Source organism: Calonectris borealis, chromosome 34, assembly GCF_964195595.1.
Source record: "Calonectris borealis chromosome 34, bCalBor7.hap1.2, whole genome shotgun sequence".
Lineage (NCBI taxonomy): Eukaryota > Metazoa > Chordata > Aves > Procellariiformes > Procellariidae > Calonectris > Calonectris borealis.
In genome coordinates this window covers 772,508-788,913 of record NC_134345.1, presented here as the reverse complement: position 1 = coordinate 788,913, position 16,406 = coordinate 772,508, and the positions used below count along the sequence as shown (strand labels likewise).

Here is a 16,406-nt window from a genome sequence, read left to right as displayed (position 1 = left end):
CGTGGGGACCCCGGTGTCGGGGGGGCACCCGTCGCACACGCCCACACACACGTGCTGGGGTGACCCTTTATTGCGAGTTTTTGTACCAAAAACAGGTGGGAAAAGGGGACCCCGGTGTCGGGGGGGGGACCCCGGTGTTGGGGGGGGAGGGGGACCCCGGCCTCAGGGGGCGCCCCGCCCCCTCACGCCTGCAGGGGCATCGTCACAGTGAGGACCTGTGGGGAGAGGTCAGAGGTCAGGGGTCAGCTGGGGGCAGCACCTCCTGGGGAAGGGGTGGGGCCACAAGAAGGGGTGGGGCTGGCTACAGGGGGGTGGGGTCAGGGAAAAGGTGTGGTTGAGGTGGGCGTGGTTAGGAATCACCATGGTTACCATTTCCTAGGTGATATGAGTAGGTGGGGCCAAGGGCAGGGCAAGGGGCGTGGCCAGAGATTACCTGGTTACCATGGCGACAGTTACCTTGGTGCGCCGGTGGAAGCGGGCGTGGCAGCGGGCAGGGTCGGGGGGGAGGGGCAGCCCCAGCTCCAGGAGGGGGGGGCCCCCCTCTGCCCCCCCCAGCACCAGCCGCTCCTCACTCAGCCCCAGCCACAGCGACCCCGCCCCTGCCTGGGCGGGGCAAAGTGCGGTCAGGGGAGGGGCCAGACAGACCCACCCCCAACCTCACCCCCCCAGGGTCCCCCAATCCCCCCCGACCTTTACAGGGACCCCCCCCAGCCCTTTGGTCCCCCCCAGCATCAGGTTGATCCCCGCAGCCCCCCCAGCCTCATAGCACCCTCCCCAGCCCCCCGCCAAGCCCCACAGCACCCCCCCAGTGCCCCCCCAGCCCCACAGCACCCCTCCAGCGCCCCCTCCAGCCCCCCAGCACCCTCCCCAGCCTCACAGCACCCCCCAGTGGCCCCCAGCATCCCCCCAAACCCCACAACACCCCCCCCCAGCCCCACAGCACTCCCCCAGCCCCCCCAAGCCTCACAGCACCCCCCCAGTGCCCCCCCAGCCTCACAGCACCCCCCGAGCCCCACAGCAGCCTCCCAGTGCCCCCCCAGCCCCACAGCAGGCCCCCCCAGCCCCCCACTCACGGCGTGAGGCAGGAGGACGCGCGCCTGTAGCACCTGTGGGTGCTGGGACGAGGGCTCGGCCACCACCACGAACTGGGGGGGGCCTGGGGGGCTGCAGGGGGGGGGTGGCACAGGTCAGGCGGGGAGGTCCTGGGGTGGGCGGGGGTCCCGTCCCCGCTTGGTCCCACAGCTCCTACCTGGGGGGTGGCGGCAGCTCCTGGGAGGGGCTGTGTGGGGAAATGGATCAGAGGGAGGTGGGGGGAGACAGGGGGGTCCTGGGGGACCCCGGGAAGGTGGGGGGGGGTCCCAGGGGGTGTCAGGGGGGCCCCACTCACCCCTCGAGCTCCTGGATGTGGGGCCGGGGCCGCGCCCGGATGTTCTGGGCCGAGATGGAGCCCATGAACTTGCGGTTCTGCAGCACCCGCCAGCCTGGGGGGGGCGGGGGGGTCATGGGGGTGCAAGACCCCCCCCCCAACCCTCCCCTGACATCCCAACCCCCCCCGGCACCCCACCCCCATCCCAGGGCCCCCCCACCGCTGCCCCCATTCTCTCCACTGTTTCTACTCCCCCCAGTTTATGCCCCGCATCCCCAGTGCCCCCAGTTGTACCGCCCCAACTTGTCTCAGTTCCTCCCCCATTCCTTCCCAGTTCTCCCCAGTCCCAGCTTCCCATCTCTGTTCCCAGTCTCCCCCCACCCCGGTCCCCCCCCCAGCTGCTCCCAGTAGCCCCAGTCCCCCGCACCGGTCAGCTCCAGCTCCACCCCGTACTTCTCCGACAGCCCCTCCATGGCCACCGTCAGGAAGAACTCCAGGTACAAGGGGTCAGCCTAGGGGGGTGGCGGGGGGGGTTAGGGCCCCCCAATTCCCCCCACAAGCCCCCCAATCCCCCCCCAGCCCCCCCCTCACCTGGAGCGTGCGGAAGAACCCCGAATTCACCACCACGTCGTAGGCGGTGCAGCCCCGGCCGCCTGCGGGAGACGGGGGGGGGGGCGTCAGAGGGGGGTTTGGGGGGCTCGGGAGGGGTCGGGGGGGGGGGTTTGGGGGGTCTTACCGCGGTCCAGCTCGGCGTGGGGCTCCCCCAGGCTCATGGGGATGCGGAAGGCCCCGGCAGCGGTGGGGGGGGTGTGGAGGAGGCGCCGCAGCCCGGGCGGGGACAGCGGGGGGGGCGGGGGCACCTCCCCCGAGTGACAGACGTTGACGAAGACCTTGGCCCCCCCCGCCCGGGTCTTCACGCACAGCCCTGGGGAGGGGCAGGGGTGTCAGGGGGCGGCCGGGCCCCCCACGACACCCCCCTCAACCCTCCCCGGAGCCCCCCTACCTGGCTGCGGGGTGACAGCGCGGGCGGGGGCCGCGGGGGGGGGGTCCTCATCCTCCTGGGTCACCTGGGGGGCAGAGGGACGGCGCGGGTCAGTACCAGGACCCCTCACCCGGGACCCCGCCCCGGTCCCGTCCTCCCCCCCGGCCCCACCTGCAGCAGGAGCCGCCGCAGCGCCTCGTCATCCCCCTCCTCCGCCTCCAGCTCGGCCGACAGCAGCGACGGGTCCGCGGGGGCCGCCATGGGCTGGGGGGAGGGGGGGAACGTGGGGAACCCGGTCCGGGGGGGCCCAGCGGCCTCTAACGCCCCCCGGGCCCCGCCGCACCCCAGCCCCACGCGGGCTCCCCCGGTCCCAAGAACCCCCCCGGGGACCACCCCCGGCCCCCTGAGACCCCTCAGGGCCCCCCGGGACCCCCCCCGCTCCCCTGAGACCCCTCAGGGCCCCCCCGCGCAGCCGTTACCGGCCGCCGCTTCCTCCCGCCGCGCGGTACTTCCGGTTCCGGCGGCGGGCGGGTCCCGTCTCTATGGTTCCGCGGCGGACGGCGGGGCCACTCCCTCCGCCCGGGCGCTCGTCTCGCTGGTGCGGCGGCGGCGATGGCGGCGCTGGGGCCCCTCCCGGTCCCGGGGATCTTCAGCACCATGGAGGAGGGGCCGAGGCCCGGGGGGGCCGCACCGGGGGAGGTGAGGGGGTCCCGGGGGGCACCGGAGGGGCACATGGGGGGTCCTGGGGGGTCCTGGGGGGCTGCGAGGGGCCTGGGGGGCACATGGGGGGTCCTGGGGGGGGCCGTGGGGGGGTCCTGGGGAACTCAGGGGGCTCTTGGGGGGGTCCTGGGGGGCTGGGGGGGGCCATGGGGGCACATGGGGGAGTCCAGGGGAACTCAGCGGGCTCTTGGGGGGGTCCTGGGGGGCTGCGAGGGGCTTTGGGGGGTCCTGGGGAACTCAGGGGGCTCTTGGGGGGGTCCTGGGGGGACTGGGGGGGGCCATGAGGGGTCCTGAGGGAGCAAATGGGGCTGGCGGAGGGCACTGAGGGACACTGGAGGGGCCCATGAGGGGTCCTGGGGGGGTCTTGGGGGGCCCATGGGGCCGGGGGGGGTCACAGGGGAAGCCCTGGGGGGGTCCTGGGGGACACTGGGGGGGTGGGGGGTCCCCGGATGCCTGGGTCCTCTGGGAAGCGCCAGGGTGCGTGGGGGGGACTTTGCCCGCGGCTGAGGGCAGGGCAGCGCCGGGTGCCTGGGTGCCCCCCCCACGGGCCGAAGGTCGTCGGGGGGGAGGGACGGGCTGCGCGCGGTGCTGCAGCCCTGGGGGACCCCGCGTCTGGGCCCCCAGGCATGGCTGGAGACCCACGGCCGGGCCCTGGGGCACTTTGTGGCTGGGACGTGGCTGAAGCCGCCGGGACGGGGGACGCTGGAGTGCCGGGAGGCCGCCACAGGTACAGGAGGGTCAGAGGTCAAGGGTCAAGGTGGGGAGTCAGGGTCAGGGGTCACACCCGCCCTCTCCCCCCCCGCCCAGGGCGGCTGCTGGCGACGGTGCTGCGGGGGGAGGAGGCCGACCTGGCGGCGGCCGTGGAGGCGGCGGCGGCGGCGGCAGCAAAATGGGGGCGGCTGGGGGGTCCCCAGCGGGCCCAGCACCTGCAGCGGTGAGTCCTCGCGACCTCTGGCCCTGATCTGTGACCTCTGACCTCACGGCGCTTCCCACAACCCCTCCATAACCTTTCATTTCTCCCTGTATCCCTCCCTGCTCCATAGCAGTGACCCCGTGTGACCCCATGTGACCCTCTGACCTCGCAGGACCCCGGCACTGTCCCCAGCTCCCTGTGACCCCATGTGACCCTGTGTGACCCCGTGTGACCCCCTGACCTCCCAGGACCCCAGCAGTGTCCCCAGCTCCCTGTGACCCCGTGTGACCCCAGGACCACCTCCTGCTTCCCGTGACCCCCCCGTGTCCTTGTGCACCCCCACATGTCCCCACGTCCCCCCATGCCCTCGTGCCCCCCGATGTCCCCCCATCCCCCCCCCCCGCCCTCAGCCCCCTCCCCCTGTCCCCGCAGGCTGGCGGCGGCGCTGGAGCGCGGGGCTGCGGGGGTGGGGGCGGTGGCCGCTCTCTCGGGGGGGCGGCCGCTGGCCCAGGCCCTCGGGGCTGACCTGGAGCTGGGGCTGCGGCTGCTGCGAGTGCCGGCGGGGTGGGCCCGGCTCGGCCCCCCCAGCCTGGGCGGCTGGGCCCCCCTCGGTGAGTGTTCCCCCGGGACCCCTGGGACCCCGGCACCCCCCCAGGACCCCCGCTGAGCCCCCCCCGCTGTCCCCAGGGGTGGTGGCCGTCCTGATGTCAGGTCCCTGCTCCCTGGCGGCGCTGCTCTGGAAGCTGGGACCCCTCCTGGCCATGGGTGAGTGGGGGGACCCCCGCCTCTTGGGGGGGCACCTGGCGTTTAGGGGACTCAGGCGTCCAAGGAGGGCACCCCGGTGTTTGGGGGACCCGGGGGGCTTCCCAGGCCCCCTGGGGGACCCAGGCATCCTGTGCAGGCAACGCGGCGCTGGTGCTGCCGCCGGCCGAGGCCCCGCTGGCGCCGCTGCTGGTGGCGGAGCTGAGCGGAGAGGGGGGGGCGCTGCCCCCCGGGCTGCTCAACGTGGTGACTGGGACCCCCTGCCTGCGCCGCACCCTCCGTGCCCACCCCCGCGTCGCTGCCGTCACCTTCCTCGGCGCCCAGCAGGTATGGGGGGGCGGCCCTGCCCCACGGCAGGGGTGGGGGGGTCTGGGGGCGTCCCTGTGTCCCCTGTGTCCCCCATGTCCCCATACAGGGGGGGCAGGATGTGTCTGGGGGGGGGCCAGGATGTGTCTGGGGAGTCCCCGTGTTCCCATGTGTCCCCCCCCACACAGGAGGAGGTGCAGGATGTGGCCTGGGGGTCCCCATGCCGGGGACCGCGGCTGGGGGTGGCCCAGGGGGGCCGCGTCGTCGTCATCGTCCTCGACTCGGCCGACCTGGACAGCGCGGCTGCCGCTATCGCAGGGAGCGTGGGGACCCCCCCGGCGCTGGTGAGCAGGGGTGGGCTGGGGGGGGGTTGGGGGGGTCCCAGGGGGTTTGGGGGCTCCTGGGCGGGGGCTGGGAGCATCCTGGGGGCTCCCTGACCCCCCCCCGTGTCCCCAGTTCCCATGGGGGGGCTGCATGGTGCTGGCGCAGGAGGGGGTGGTGGAGCCGCTGGAACGACGGCTCCGGGCCCGGCTGGGGGGGCTGCGGGTCGGGGACCCCCTGGACCCCAGCACCGATGTGGGGCCGCTGCCCCCCACAGCCGCCCCCCCCGAGGGGCTGGTGCAGGCGGCGCGTGAGGAGGGGGCTGAGGTGAGGGGGCTCGGGGGGGGCACAGGGGGAGATGGGGGGTGGGAGGGGACATTGGGGGCACGGGGGGACACGGGGGGCTGGGGGGAAATGGGGACGTGAGGGCAGGAGCGGACATGGGAACATGGGGGAGCATGGGAGAACATGGGGGGACCGAGGTGAGGAGGACAAGGGGGGCACAGGGAGGGGGGAGAGGGCACGGGGGGGGGATGTGGGGAGACACGAGGGACATGGAGGGACTGAGGTGAGGGGGGACATGGGGGACACAGAGGGGCTCGGGGCTGGGGTGGGGCCGTGGGGACATCGGGGGGGACACAGGGGGACTGAGGGGGTGGGGTGGGGGGGTATGGGGGCGGGCCGAGGCATGTGGGGTCTGTTGGGGGGTCCCCAGATGCCGGGGTCCCCATGGGGGGGGTTTGGGGGTACCCGGACGCGGGGGTCCTTTGTCCCCCCAGGTTTTCCAGCCGCCGGTGACGCTGCCCCCGGGGGGACGCTTCTACCCCCCCACCCTGATCACGGGGGTGGCCCCCACCTCGCGCTGCCTGCGGGAGCTGGTGGGTGCCTGGGGGGGGGGCAGGAGCTCCGAGGGGGGCCCAAAAATGGGCGGGGGGAGGGCAACAAGGGGAGGGGGTGGCACAGACAGCCGGGGGGGGAGTGCAGGGTGGGGGGCGCGGGCTGGGGGTCACCCGCTGTTCCCCCCCAGGCGCCGGGGCCGGTGCTGGCGCTGCTGCCCGTGCGCTCCCCGGGGGAGGCCGTCACCATGGCCTCGAGGCTGCCCCACGTGGCCGCCGGCGCCGTCTGGGCCCAGGACGTGACCTTCGCCCTCGACGTGGCCGACAGGTGACCCCGACCCTTGACCCCCGATCCCCTCACCTTGACCCCCGTTCCTCTTACCTCTGACCTCTGACTCTGCAGGCTGCCCCTGGGCCTGGTGTGGCTCAATGCGATCAACCTGCTGGACCCCCTGGGGGGCTGCGCCGGGGGGGCCGGGGCCGGCGACGGCCTGGAGGTGAGGGGGGGGTCCAGGGGGGGCTGGGGCTGGGTTGGGACTGCCGGGGGTCCCGGGGGTGGGGCTGGAGGAGTCTCGGGGGGCTCTGGGCTCCCTGGGGTGGCCCTGGGCGGTTTGTGGGGGGCCATGGGGGAGCCAGGGGGGTGGCAGGGGGGCTGGGGGAGCCCCAGGAAGGTTTCGGGGACCCCATGGGACCCCGGGGGCTGCAGGGTCCCAGTGCAGACAGGCCGTCCCCCCCCCAGGCGCTGCGGGAGTTCGCGTGTCCCCCCTGGGAGCCCCCCCTGGGGCCAGGGACCCCCCTCGAGACCCTCCTGGACCAGGAGCTCAGGTAATGCCCACCCCTCGTGCAGCTCGGGGACTCCCCGCAGCCAAGCCCTCTGACCCCTGACCCCTGACCCTGCCACCCCCAGCCCAGAGCTGGTCCCCGGGGGGCCCGTGGTGGCCCCTGACTCCGCTGACGTCGCTGCTGCAGTGGAGGCCGCCCGCCGCGTCGCCCCGGGGTGAGTGACGGGGGGCGGGGGCCGGGGCCCGGACCCCTCGGTCCCTGCGGGGGGAAGGGGGTCCCTGGACCCCTGGGTCCCTGCGGGGGGGGGTCCCCGGACACCCAGGTCTTTGCGAGGAGGGGGTCCCCGGCGCTCCCATGGCCCCTCTGCAGGTGGGGGCGGCTGCCGGGGCGGGCGCGTGCCCGGGTGCTGCGGGAGGCGGCGGCGGCGCTGGGGGGGGGCAGGGCCGTGGGGCCCCCCCAGAGGGGCGGCGACGATGGCAACGACGAGGAGGGTGACGACGGTGACGGGCGGCTGCGGGCGGCGCTGCTGCGGTGGGCGGCCCACGTGGAGCTGATGGGCGGGGTCGTGCAGGTGGGCGGGGCCTGTGGACGGTGGGGCTGGTGGGAGGGGCTGGAGTGGGGGTGAGTGGGAGGGGCCTGAAGGGGGCGGAGCTGGGCAGGAGGGGTGGTGTCTAAGAGTGGAGCCCTGGGGCTGGGTAGGGGGCGTGACAGGGGGCGGGGCCATGCAGCAGGGGGCGGGGCGGGGAAGCAGTAGGCGGGGCTGAGTGCTGCGGGGGGCAGGGCCAGGCAGTGGGGGGGTGAGGCCAGGCAGAAGGGGGCGGGGTGAAGCCGCTGGGTGGGGCCACGAGCAGCGGGCAGAGAGGGGGCGTGGCAGATACATGTGCCCGGGGGCGGAGCCTTGGTGGGGGCGTGGCTAACGTGCTCCTGCAGGAGGTGCCCGGTGGGCGGGCCCTGGTGACGCGCAGCCCGCTGGGGGTGGTGGGCGTGGCCTGGAGCGGACCCCGCCCCCTGCGGCGCGCGCTGGACCTCCTGCCCCCCGCGCTGGCGCTCGGCAACAGCCTCGTGGTGATGGCGCCTCCCGGCGGCCTCGGCCCCGCCCTGCGCCTGCGGCAGGTGGGGACCCCCGGGACCCCCGTGTGCCCCCCGACCCCCCCAGGGGCCCCTTAGGGACCTCCCGGGACCCCCGTGTGCCCCCCGGATCCCCCCAGGGACCCCCGGGATCCCTCAGAGACCCCCCGGGACCCCCGTGTGCCCCCCTGGACCCCTAGGGACCCCCAGGGGCCCCTCAGGGACCCCCGTGTTCCCCCCCCGGGACCCCCGTGTGCCCCCCCAGACCCCCAGGGGCCCCTCAGGGACCCCCATGTTCCCCCCTCGGGAACCCCGTGTGTCCCCCCGGCCCCCGAGGGACCCCCGTGTGTCCCCCGACTCCCCCAGGGGCCCCTTAGGGACCTCCCGGGACCCCCGTGTGCCCCCTTGGGACCCCCCAGGACCCTCGTATGCCCGCCCGGGACCCCCCCACCCTCCCAGGGATCCCCATGGACCCCCCATGCCCCCCCTCCCCAGGACATCCCTGTTGATTCCTCGCCGACGTTCCCCCCCGGGGCTCCCCCACGTCTCCATTCACCCCCTGACCCCCCCTGGTGACCCCCCCCCTCTGTCTGTCCCCAGGCGCTGGTGGCTGCCGGGCTCCCCGGGGGGGCTCTGGCCGTACTGCCGGGGGGAGCCGGGGGCGGCGGGGCCACGCTGGCGCGGCACCACCCCGACGGGCTGTGGCTCTGCGGGGGGGGCCCGGTGAGTAACGGGGGGGACGCGGTGGGGGGGGGGGCTGGAGGGGGGTCCCCAGCCGTGGGGGTCCCCGTGGCGGGGGGGATGTCCCCAGCACTGGGGTGTCCCTGCCCCAGCCCGCTCCCCCCAGCAGCCCCCCCTCCCTGCCCCTCCCAGGACCTCGACTGGGCCTCGGCCGGGAGCGTCGCCCACCTGTGGGTGCCGGGGGGGGCGCTGGGGGGACCGGGGCAGGAGCCGCCCCCCGGCGCCGAGCGGGAGCTGGAGCTGCGCTGCACCCGCCCCCGCTGCCTCTGGGTGCCTGGGGGGGGGCCCTGAGCCCCCTGGCCTCTGAACTTGTGACCCCCACCCCAATAAACCCCCCCAGCCTCCGCCCGTCTGGTGTCTCCGCCCGTGGGGGGGCGTCAATGGGTCCCCCCCGCGCCGCAGGGGGCGCCTCGCACCGCCACGTGCCGGGGTCCCCTCGCGCTCGAGGCAGCCACGCCCTCGGGTTAGAGCGGCGGCGGCGCGCGCGGGGAGGGGCGGGCCGGGTCCCCGGGAGGGGCGGGGGGGGGGGGGCGGCTCCCGGACACCCGGGCGGAGGGGGGGAGGTCCCCGGGGTGGGGCGGCGAAGCCGGGACGCCCGGGTCCCTGGGCGGGGGGAGGCTCCTGGGCACCTGGGTCCCTGGGGGGGGGAAGCTCCCGCATACCTGGGTCCCCTCCCGCACGCCCGGGTCCCTGGGGGGGAGGCTCCCGGGCACCTGGGTCCCTAGGGGGGGAAGCTCCCGCATACCCGGGTCCCCTCCCGCACGCCCGGGTCCCTGGGGGGGGAAGCTCCCGCATACCCGGGTCCCCTCCCGCACGCCCGGGTCCCTGGGGGGGAGGCTCCCGGGCACCTGGGTGCCTGGGCGGGGAGGCTCCCGCACACCCGGGTCCCCACCCCGGACGCCCGGGTCCTTGCCGGGGAGGCACCCGGGTCCCCACCCCGCACGCCCGGTTCCCTCCGGGCCGCGATCCCGCTCGGCCCCGGCACCGCTTTCGCTTTCGGCGGCGGCTCCGCCGCGGTCCTGGGGGGGTCCCGGGGCCCCGCTCACCCCCTCCCCTCGGCCGGCCCCACCCCAGCTCGGCCCCGCCATGGACCCGGCCCCCCCCGGCTCCGCTCTGGTAAGTGGGGACCCCCCCGGGACCCCCATGCCCCCTCCCGCGGCCCCCCCCCCCCGCCCCTCGGGGCCCCCCCCCCGACTTTTCTCCCCTCCGACCCTGCTTCTCTCTCGGGGCCCCCCATAGCCCCCCCACCTGCCCCAACACCCCTGGACCCCCACGGACCTCCAATCCCCCCCCCAGCCCCCCGGTGCCCCCCCAGGTCCCTCCACCCCCCGGTGCCCCCCCAGGTCCCCCTCCTGCTCCTCCTGGCCGTGCCCCCCCCCGGCAGCTGCTGCTCCTTCGACTTCAACCCCGTCAGCAGCACCTTCAGCACCCACGTGGACGCCCTGGTGAGACCCCCATGGCCCCTCTGTGACCCCTCTGGGAGCCCCGGGACCCCCCCGGGCCCCCCCAGCCCCCTGACCCCCCCTCACACACGTAGACATCCTGGTGAGAGACCCCGAATCCCCCTCCAGGACCCGCCCAACTTTCCTGGGACCCCCCAAACTCTCCTGGGACCCCCAGGACCCCCTCCCCGTAAACCCCCTCCCTTCCCGGGGAAAGCCCCACCTGGGGTCCCCCCCAACCCCCTGACTCCCCCCCCCTCCCCCCCCCCGCGGATTCTCTGGGACCCCTGAGCCCCCCAGCTCTCTCTGGGGACCCCTTAAGCCCCCCCCGCGGTCCCACAGACCCCCTGGCTGATCCTGGACTACCCCGTGGCGATGCCCAGCAACCTGGAGACGGTGAGCGAGACCCCCCTGGACCCCTGCATGTGTCCCCCTGCCCCGTGTCACCCCCCCATCCCCCTGACCCCCAACGCTCCTGACCTGTGTCTCCCCCAACCCCGCAACCCCCCCCGGCCCCCCAGGACAGCCGCTGCTCTGATCTCTGGGGGCTTCACTTCGGGGCGGCGGCGCTGGGGCGCATGGTGGGGGCGGCGGGCGGGGCGCTGGCCCCCCGGCTGCGGGCCATCGCTGCCCACATCGCCTTCGTGGCCGAGTGTCACATCCACGTGAGTGGGGGTCCCGGGGGGGGGGGGGGCGGTGTGACCCTGAGGGAATGAGGAGGAGCTGGGGAGGCTCTGGGGGTCCTGAGAGCAGATTGGGAGGGGCTGGGAGGCTCCGGGGGGGGCTCTGGGGACCCTGCGGGAGTCTGGGGTGGTCCTGGGGGGGGCTCTGGGGACCCTGCGGGAGTCTGGGGGGGGCTCTGGGGGCCCAAGGTAACTCTGGGGGTCCCGGGGGGGCGGCTCTGGGGACCCTGCGGGAGTCTGGGGTGGCCCTGGGAGGGGCTCAGGGGTCCCGGGGGAGGGCTCTGGGGACCCTGTGGGAGTCTGGGGTGGTCCTGGGGGGGGACTCTGGGGGTCCCAGGGGGGGCTCTGGGGACCCTGCAGGGGTCTGTGTGGGTCCTAGGAGAGTCTTCGGGAGGTCCAAGGTAACTCTGGGGGTCTCTGGGTGGGCCTGGGGGAGCTCCGCTGGTGCCAGGGAGATTTGGGGCATTTCTGGGGTTCCCAGGGGGGTGAGGGGGCTCTTGTGACACCCCCCACCCCCCCCAGGACCCCCAGGGCTGCGTCCGGCTGGAGACGGTGAACGTGTCGCAGCTGCTGGGAACCCTCGTGCAGCACCTGGGGGGGCTGCAGGGGCGACCCCCCCACTTCCCCGGCTGCGCCCGCCTGCGCTGCCGCCCAGGTACTGCCCCAGGACCCCCCTGGGGACCCCCGCAGCACCCGTGGGACCCCCAGCCCTCAGGGGCTCCCTGACCCCTTGCAGACCCGTCCCCCCGCACCCATCCTCAGGGATTTGCTGCCCAGAGAACTTTTGGGACCCCCCTGGGGACCCCCCATCCCCTTGGGGAGCCCCCTGAGAGCCCAGGGGCTCCGTGCTCTATGGGGATCTTCCCAGGACCCCCAGGGACCCCCCCCAAGCAAGGGGGATACCTCCCTGCAGCCCCCTCCAACCCCCCGGGGACCCTCCAAAGCCCCCTCGGGCCCCCGCTGACCCCCGTCTTCCCCCAGATCCCCCGCTGACCACCCCTGCGGTGCAGCATGAGGGGACCCCGGGGTCCAGGCTGGGCCCCCCTGCCCCCGGCATCCACGGGCTGGCGCTGCTGGGGGGGCTCGGGGGGGCCCTGGGCCTGGCGGCGGCGGCCTGGGTCCTGTGGAGGCGGCCCTGCGCCCAGGTGGGGATGCGCGGGGGGACGGGCGGGGGTACTGGGAGCACTGGGGAGGAGGGTGGGGGTACTGGGTGAGGGTGGGGGGCACTGGGAGTGGGGCTCTGGGGCTGGTGTGGGGGCGCAGTGGGCGCTGGGAGGGGGGCAGTGGGGGGATGCTGGGCGTCCCCCCCCTCTTTCAGCCCCCCCAGCCCTTGCAGGGGACCCCGGCATCCGAGCAGGATGGGACCTGAGCGGCCGAGCAGGGAGCCAGGGACGGACTCAGGTATGGGGGGGTCCTGGATGTCGGGGTCCCCAGGGTGGGGTGGGGGGCTGCCCAGACGCCTGGGTCCTCACCCCCACCCCCCTCCCCGTTCAGGCTGGCCGGAGACGCTGGTGCCGCAGGATCGGGGCGGCGAGAAAGATGGGGACCCCCCGGATCCCCCCCGGAGGCACAGAGGGATCCTGGGGGCCGCAGGGGGGACCCTCTGGGGGCAGTGACGGGACCCCCCCGAGCCACGGAGAGGCTGGGGGGCCCCGGCCCCCCACGGCCACCCCATAAAGCTGATGTTGAGACGTTGACTGTGGGCTTGGTTTGGGGGGGCTGGAGGGCGGAGCCTATAGCACCCCGAGCCCCCCGCGCCCCTCATGCACCCCAGCGCACCTCGAGGTGGCAATGCTGGGGGGATCCCTGGGGCTCTGCACCCCCAAACCCACCCCAGACCCCCCCACGGGAACACAGGGCTGCGGGGTCCTCCCAGCGGGTGCCCCGGCCTTGTTAGGGCCCAGCTAACGAGGTGCGGTGGCCGGGGGCACCCACTAATGAGGCTGGGGGGGCTGGTTAGCGTGGGGGACCCCCCGCCCTGGTCCCGCTGGCAGCATAAAGGGCCCCGAGGCAGCGCTGTGAGTGCTTCTGTCTGGGAATGGGGAGAGACTGGGAGAACTGGGATGTGCTGGTGAGACGCACAGGGGTCCTGGGAGGAAACTGGGATGGGCTGGTGATGGGTTTGGGGGGACTGGGATGGACTGGGGAAGTCGCAGCAGACCAGAGCTCTCGTGCCCAACGGGTCTTTATCGGGGCGGGGGTCTCACAGGGGCGGGGGTCCCTGGTAGCGCAGCTGGAGCTGGGGCCAGGCAGCCCTGCCGTGGGGCAGCCCCGGCCAGCGGCGGGGCGGGAGGCAGAGCAGCGCCAGCAGCGCCAGCAGCAGCAGCGCCGGCAGCGCCCGCGGCAGCGCCGGCAGCCTGCCGGGAGGGAGAGAGAGGGGCCGTCACCGAGGGGCTTTGGGCCGGGGAGCGGGGACTCGCACCCCGGGCCCTGCAGGGCTGCCTGCTCCCGGCCCTACCTCTCGCTGCGGCCTGGGCGCTGCCACAGCTCGGCCGGCTCCTCGCCAGCCCCTGCCGGGGCTCCGGGCGCCGCCGTGCCCGCGTCCTCCTCTTCCTCCGCTTGCCCTGTCTCCTGGGCAGAGCCACAGGCCGGGGGGTCAGCGGCCGGGGCCCCCCTCCCCAGGGCACCCATGCCCCCACCCTTACCCGGCACGTTGCCTGGATCTCGGCGCCGAGCGGTTGCGCTGGGACGTCGGCCTCGCCGAGCGGGCACCACGGCCGCCTGTGTGAGGAAGAGGAGGAGTGAGGCGCTGCGAGGCAGTGCCCGGGGGGTACGGTGGGGTGGGGGGGCCAGGCCCTGCGGCAGGTTACGGCAACAGGGAGAAGCCGTCACCGGCAGGCTGGAAGCGCGGAGGGGCAGGAGCCGGCCCCGCGTGTGCCCAGCGGGCAGCACCGGGTGCTTCCAAGCCGGGGCCTCGGCAACCGAAGGTGCTCGGCCCCGTGTCCCGGCCCCCTCAGTGGGAGAAACCTGCGCCCCGCCGCCGAGGCACGCGGCTGCGGCGCTGGCTGCTACACGCCCCTGCCTTGCGGCGGTGCAACGGCGTGCCAGCGGAGCCAGGCCGGCAGAGCGGGATCTGGCAGACGGTTGCGGGGCGGAGGCTGTGGTGCCCCGGCTCCAGCTGCCCCCGAGCACCTCCTGCCGCGGCGTGCCGCAGCACGCTGCCGGCAGCCTCGCGGCGGGCGTCCCCCCCGTCCTCGCTCTGCCGGGGGAGTGGTGCTGCGGCCAGTCCCGGTTTTCACCACTTGTCCCTTCTTCCCCACTTCTTAAGGCTTTCAGAGCCGGGCAGCCGGCCAGCAGGATGCCGTGCAATGCGCCCGGCACTTCCTATCATCGAGGAGCTGGCGCTGGGCTCGCGTGCCAGGGACGTCCCACCCACGCGTCCCTCCTGGCCCGGCGGAGGCGGCGACGCACATGGCCCAGGCGTCCTGCATCCGGCCCAGCTGGTCGCGGAGCCGCGTCGTCTCCAGCCGCAGCTCCTGGGGGAGAAAAGTTTTTCAGACGCCGTGGGGCGTTCAGGCACCCTCCGTGTCGCTCTGCCTTCCCCGGGGCAGGACCGGGGGGGGCCCGGCGCCGCCACGTGTTGCCGGTGCAGCTGCTGGGCGCTGGGCTCTGCCTGTGGCCTGGGGGCTCTGGCTTCCCCTGGCTCCCCGTGGCCAGGAGGGGTCGGGGAGCGCCATGGGGCTGGGTATGCCGTACCTGCACCGCCCTGTCGTACTCCCCGAGTGCCACCGTCAGCTCCTCCACCCGCTGCCCTGCCTGCGGAACAGGGGTGGCAGTGAGGGGCTGCGGGGCGTGGGGGGCTCCGGCCGCGGGAGGGGGCTGCGGGGCAGCCCGAGGGCTGCTGGTGGCGAGGGCGGACGCGGTGGTGGCCGGAGCTGCGCGCATCCCCGGGCGGTGCTCACCTGGGCGAGGGCCGCGTCCCGGGAGGAGAGGAGCGCGGTGCAGCGGCAGAGCTGGGCCTGGGCAGAGGGAAGACGATCGTCAGCCAGGGCACGTACCGGCGGCGTGGGACGGAAACCCGCCTCGTTAGCGCTTAACGAAGCGCTTGGCATCGGCCAGGCAGCGTGGCTGCTGCCGCTTACCTCCAGGTCGGTCATCTCAGCTGCCAGTGCCTGGAGCTGCTCCCTCAGCCCGTGGCCCTCGGCCAGCAGCCGCTGGTTCTGCTTGGGGCAAAAGGGGCTGGGGTTCACCGCGACCCTGGCACTGCCGGGGCAGCCCCCGCTTCCCCGCGGCCCCCAGCGGCGTCCTCACCTCCTCCTGGAGGCCATCGGCTCGCAAGCACAGGCACCGCTGCTCCTTTTCCTGGGGAGGGAAGGCACGGGGCCCTGAGCTGCTTCCCCGCGTGCCGGCGTGGCACCTCGGTGGCGGTTGGGCGCTCACTGGGCGCGAGGAGGCCGGGTGTCTCACCAGCTGGCGCGCCTGCCGGCGGAGCTCGCCATTCTCCTCCTCCAGCCCCTTCGTCACGGTCTTCAAGTCCTCCAGCTCCTCGGCGGCAGCTCTGGCCTGCTCCAGCGCCTGCTGGCTGCTACCGGGGACAGCCGGACACCGGCACGTTGGTGCGCTCCCAGAGCCCAGCGGCCCTGACCGTCCCCATCCCCGTGGGTGAGCATCCACCGGCAAGGGGGGCGGCCGCCCACCCCAGCACCCACCACCTGCCCCTGCACCTCTGGGCGCCGGGGTGGCGCGGGGAAGCCCCCAGCCCTGCCCTGCGCCGGTGCCTCACCATCGCAGCTGAGCCTTCAGCTGTGCCATCTCCTCAGCCAGGCGGGCGTTGAGCTCCTCGGCCGACTCGGCGTCCCGCTGCAGCTTGGCGTTCTGGGTGGCCAGCTGCTCGGCACGGCTGCGCAGGCTGGCGGCTTCGGTGCTGCAGGGGTGGGATGTGCCGTCGGTTTGGGGATACTCTGCGGCTGGGGCCAGCATGGCCGGGCGCCCCGCTGCAGAGCGCGGCCGGGACCAGCACTACGTCCCCGGTGAGCTGGCACTTACGGGCTCGCGATGTCCGCGTTGCCGCTGTCGCCTTCGAGCTGCGCAGCTGCTGGGGCCGTGCGTCCTTCTCCGGCTGCAGGACAGGCACAAGGGGATTTCGGGGCTGTGCCGCGCCCCCACCAGCAGCCCCAGCTGAGTGGGCAGTGGTGCTGCTGGGGGACGGAGGGCTCTCCCCCGACGCTGTTGGCGCCTGGCCATCCGTCTGCCCCTTCGCTGTCAGGAGGGACCCGGGGCCGGCAGCACTGAAATAACTTCTCCAGGTTTCAAAGTCATCGGCTCCTGCTGATGCTGCGCCCGCGAGCCAGCGCCCACGTGCCTCCGCAAACACCGTCACCGGTGCCGCTCTCCCCGGCAGGAAGGAAGGAGGTGATGGCTGCAGTTCTCACTGCAGCTGTGGCTGAGCCGCCCTGTCAGGGTGGAGGGGGATGCAACCGCGCTCGCCAGGGCGAGGTGGACACCGGCATCCCACCACGGGTCTGGCAACCCCGCTCCACCAG

At 74.9% G+C, this 16,406-nt stretch overlaps 3 protein-coding genes and 1 long non-coding RNA gene across 5 annotated transcripts; 1 reads left to right on the top strand and 3 right to left on the bottom strand.

The window, feature by feature from the left end:
• Nucleotides 1–52: 52 nt before the first annotated feature.
• LOC142074315 (PIH1 domain-containing protein 1-like) lies at nt 53–2,907 on the bottom strand. Of its 2 annotated transcripts, none has more exons than XM_075134901.1 (11): nt 2,828–2,907; nt 2,520–2,612; nt 2,370–2,433; nt 2,103–2,291; nt 1,958–2,019; nt 1,794–1,878; nt 1,388–1,481; nt 1,250–1,279; nt 1,074–1,164; nt 457–603; nt 53–215 (listed from the first exon to the last, which is right to left on the bottom strand). In XM_075134901.1, the coding sequence occupies exons 2-11, from the start codon at nt 2,607–2,609 to the stop codon at nt 183–185; spliced, it is 885 nt and encodes a 294-aa protein (XP_074991002.1). In that variant the 5' UTR covers nt 2,610–2,612; nt 2,828–2,907; the 3' UTR covers nt 53–182. The 2 variants fall into 2 exon arrangements, with proteins under 2 accessions (XP_074991002.1, XP_074991003.1); XM_075134902.1 differs by having other exon boundaries at nt 1,107–1,164.
• On the top strand, nt 2,608–12,620 carry LOC142074302 (aldehyde dehydrogenase family 16 member A1-like). The gene is made up of 23 exons (XM_075134878.1): nt 2,608–2,611; nt 2,821–3,047; nt 3,693–3,795; nt 3,876–4,002; nt 4,414–4,592; nt 4,669–4,746; nt 4,883–5,070; nt 5,238–5,393; nt 5,506–5,697; nt 6,150–6,248; nt 6,398–6,534; nt 6,610–6,703; nt 6,946–7,031; nt 7,114–7,203; nt 7,359–7,560; nt 7,920–8,102; nt 8,658–8,780; nt 10,142–10,243; nt 10,583–10,636; nt 10,762–10,905; nt 11,446–11,578; nt 12,242–12,324; nt 12,418–12,620. Exons 1-23 carry the CDS (start codon nt 2,608–2,610, stop codon nt 12,598–12,600), a joined length of 2,967 nt encoding a protein of 988 aa, XP_074990979.1. The 3' UTR covers nt 12,601–12,620.
• Nucleotides 12,621–13,444: 824 nt separating this feature from the next.
• LOC142074334 (uncharacterized) lies at nt 13,445–14,359 on the bottom strand. Its single transcript, XR_012670585.1, has 3 exons — nt 14,335–14,359; nt 13,569–13,644; nt 13,445–13,494 (listed from the first exon to the last, which is right to left on the bottom strand). It is a non-coding gene; the product is annotated as an uncharacterized LOC142074334 (long non-coding RNA).
• A 295-nt stretch (nt 14,360–14,654) lies between these two features.
• LOC142074301 (uncharacterized) lies at nt 14,655–15,926 on the bottom strand. The gene is made up of 5 exons (XM_075134877.1): nt 15,647–15,926; nt 15,331–15,448; nt 15,175–15,225; nt 15,006–15,083; nt 14,655–14,882 (listed from the first exon to the last, which is right to left on the bottom strand). Exons 1-5 carry the CDS (start codon nt 15,841–15,843, stop codon nt 14,655–14,657), a joined length of 672 nt encoding a protein of 223 aa, XP_074990978.1. The 5' UTR covers nt 15,844–15,926.
• Between the last annotated feature and the right edge of the window lie 480 nt (nt 15,927–16,406).

Coding starts and splice junctions, on each gene's coding strand:
- LOC142074301 (XM_075134877.1), bottom strand. CDS start 15,843: ATGCTGGCCCCAGCCGCAGAGTATCCCCAAACCGACGGCACATCCCAC. Junction 15,449..15,646: donor CTGAAGGCTCAGCTGCGATG/GTGAGGCACCGG, acceptor TGTCCCCGGTAG/CAGCCAGCAGGCGCTGGAGC. Junction 15,226..15,330: donor GCCGGCAGGCGCGCCAGCTG/GTGAGACACCCG, acceptor TTCCCTCCCCAG/GAAAAGGAGCAGCGGTGCCT.
- LOC142074315 (XM_075134901.1), bottom strand. CDS start 2,609: ATGGCGGCCCCCGCGGACCCGTCGCTGCTGTCGGCCGAGCTGGAGGCG. Junction 1,482..1,793: donor GGTGGAGCTGGAGCTGACCG/GTGCGGGGGACT, acceptor CGCCCCCCCCAG/GCTGGCGGGTGCTGCAGAAC. Junction 1,165..1,249: donor GAGCTGCCGCCACCCCCCAG/GTAGGAGCTGTG, acceptor CCCCCCCTGCAG/CCCCCCAGGCCCCCCCCAGT.
- LOC142074302 (XM_075134878.1), top strand. Junction 6,535..6,609: donor GCCCTCGACGTGGCCGACAG/GTGACCCCGACC, acceptor CTGACTCTGCAG/GCTGCCCCTGGGCCTGGTGT. Junction 10,906..11,445: donor TGGCCGAGTGTCACATCCAC/GTGAGTGGGGGT, acceptor CACCCCCCCCAG/GACCCCCAGGGCTGCGTCCG.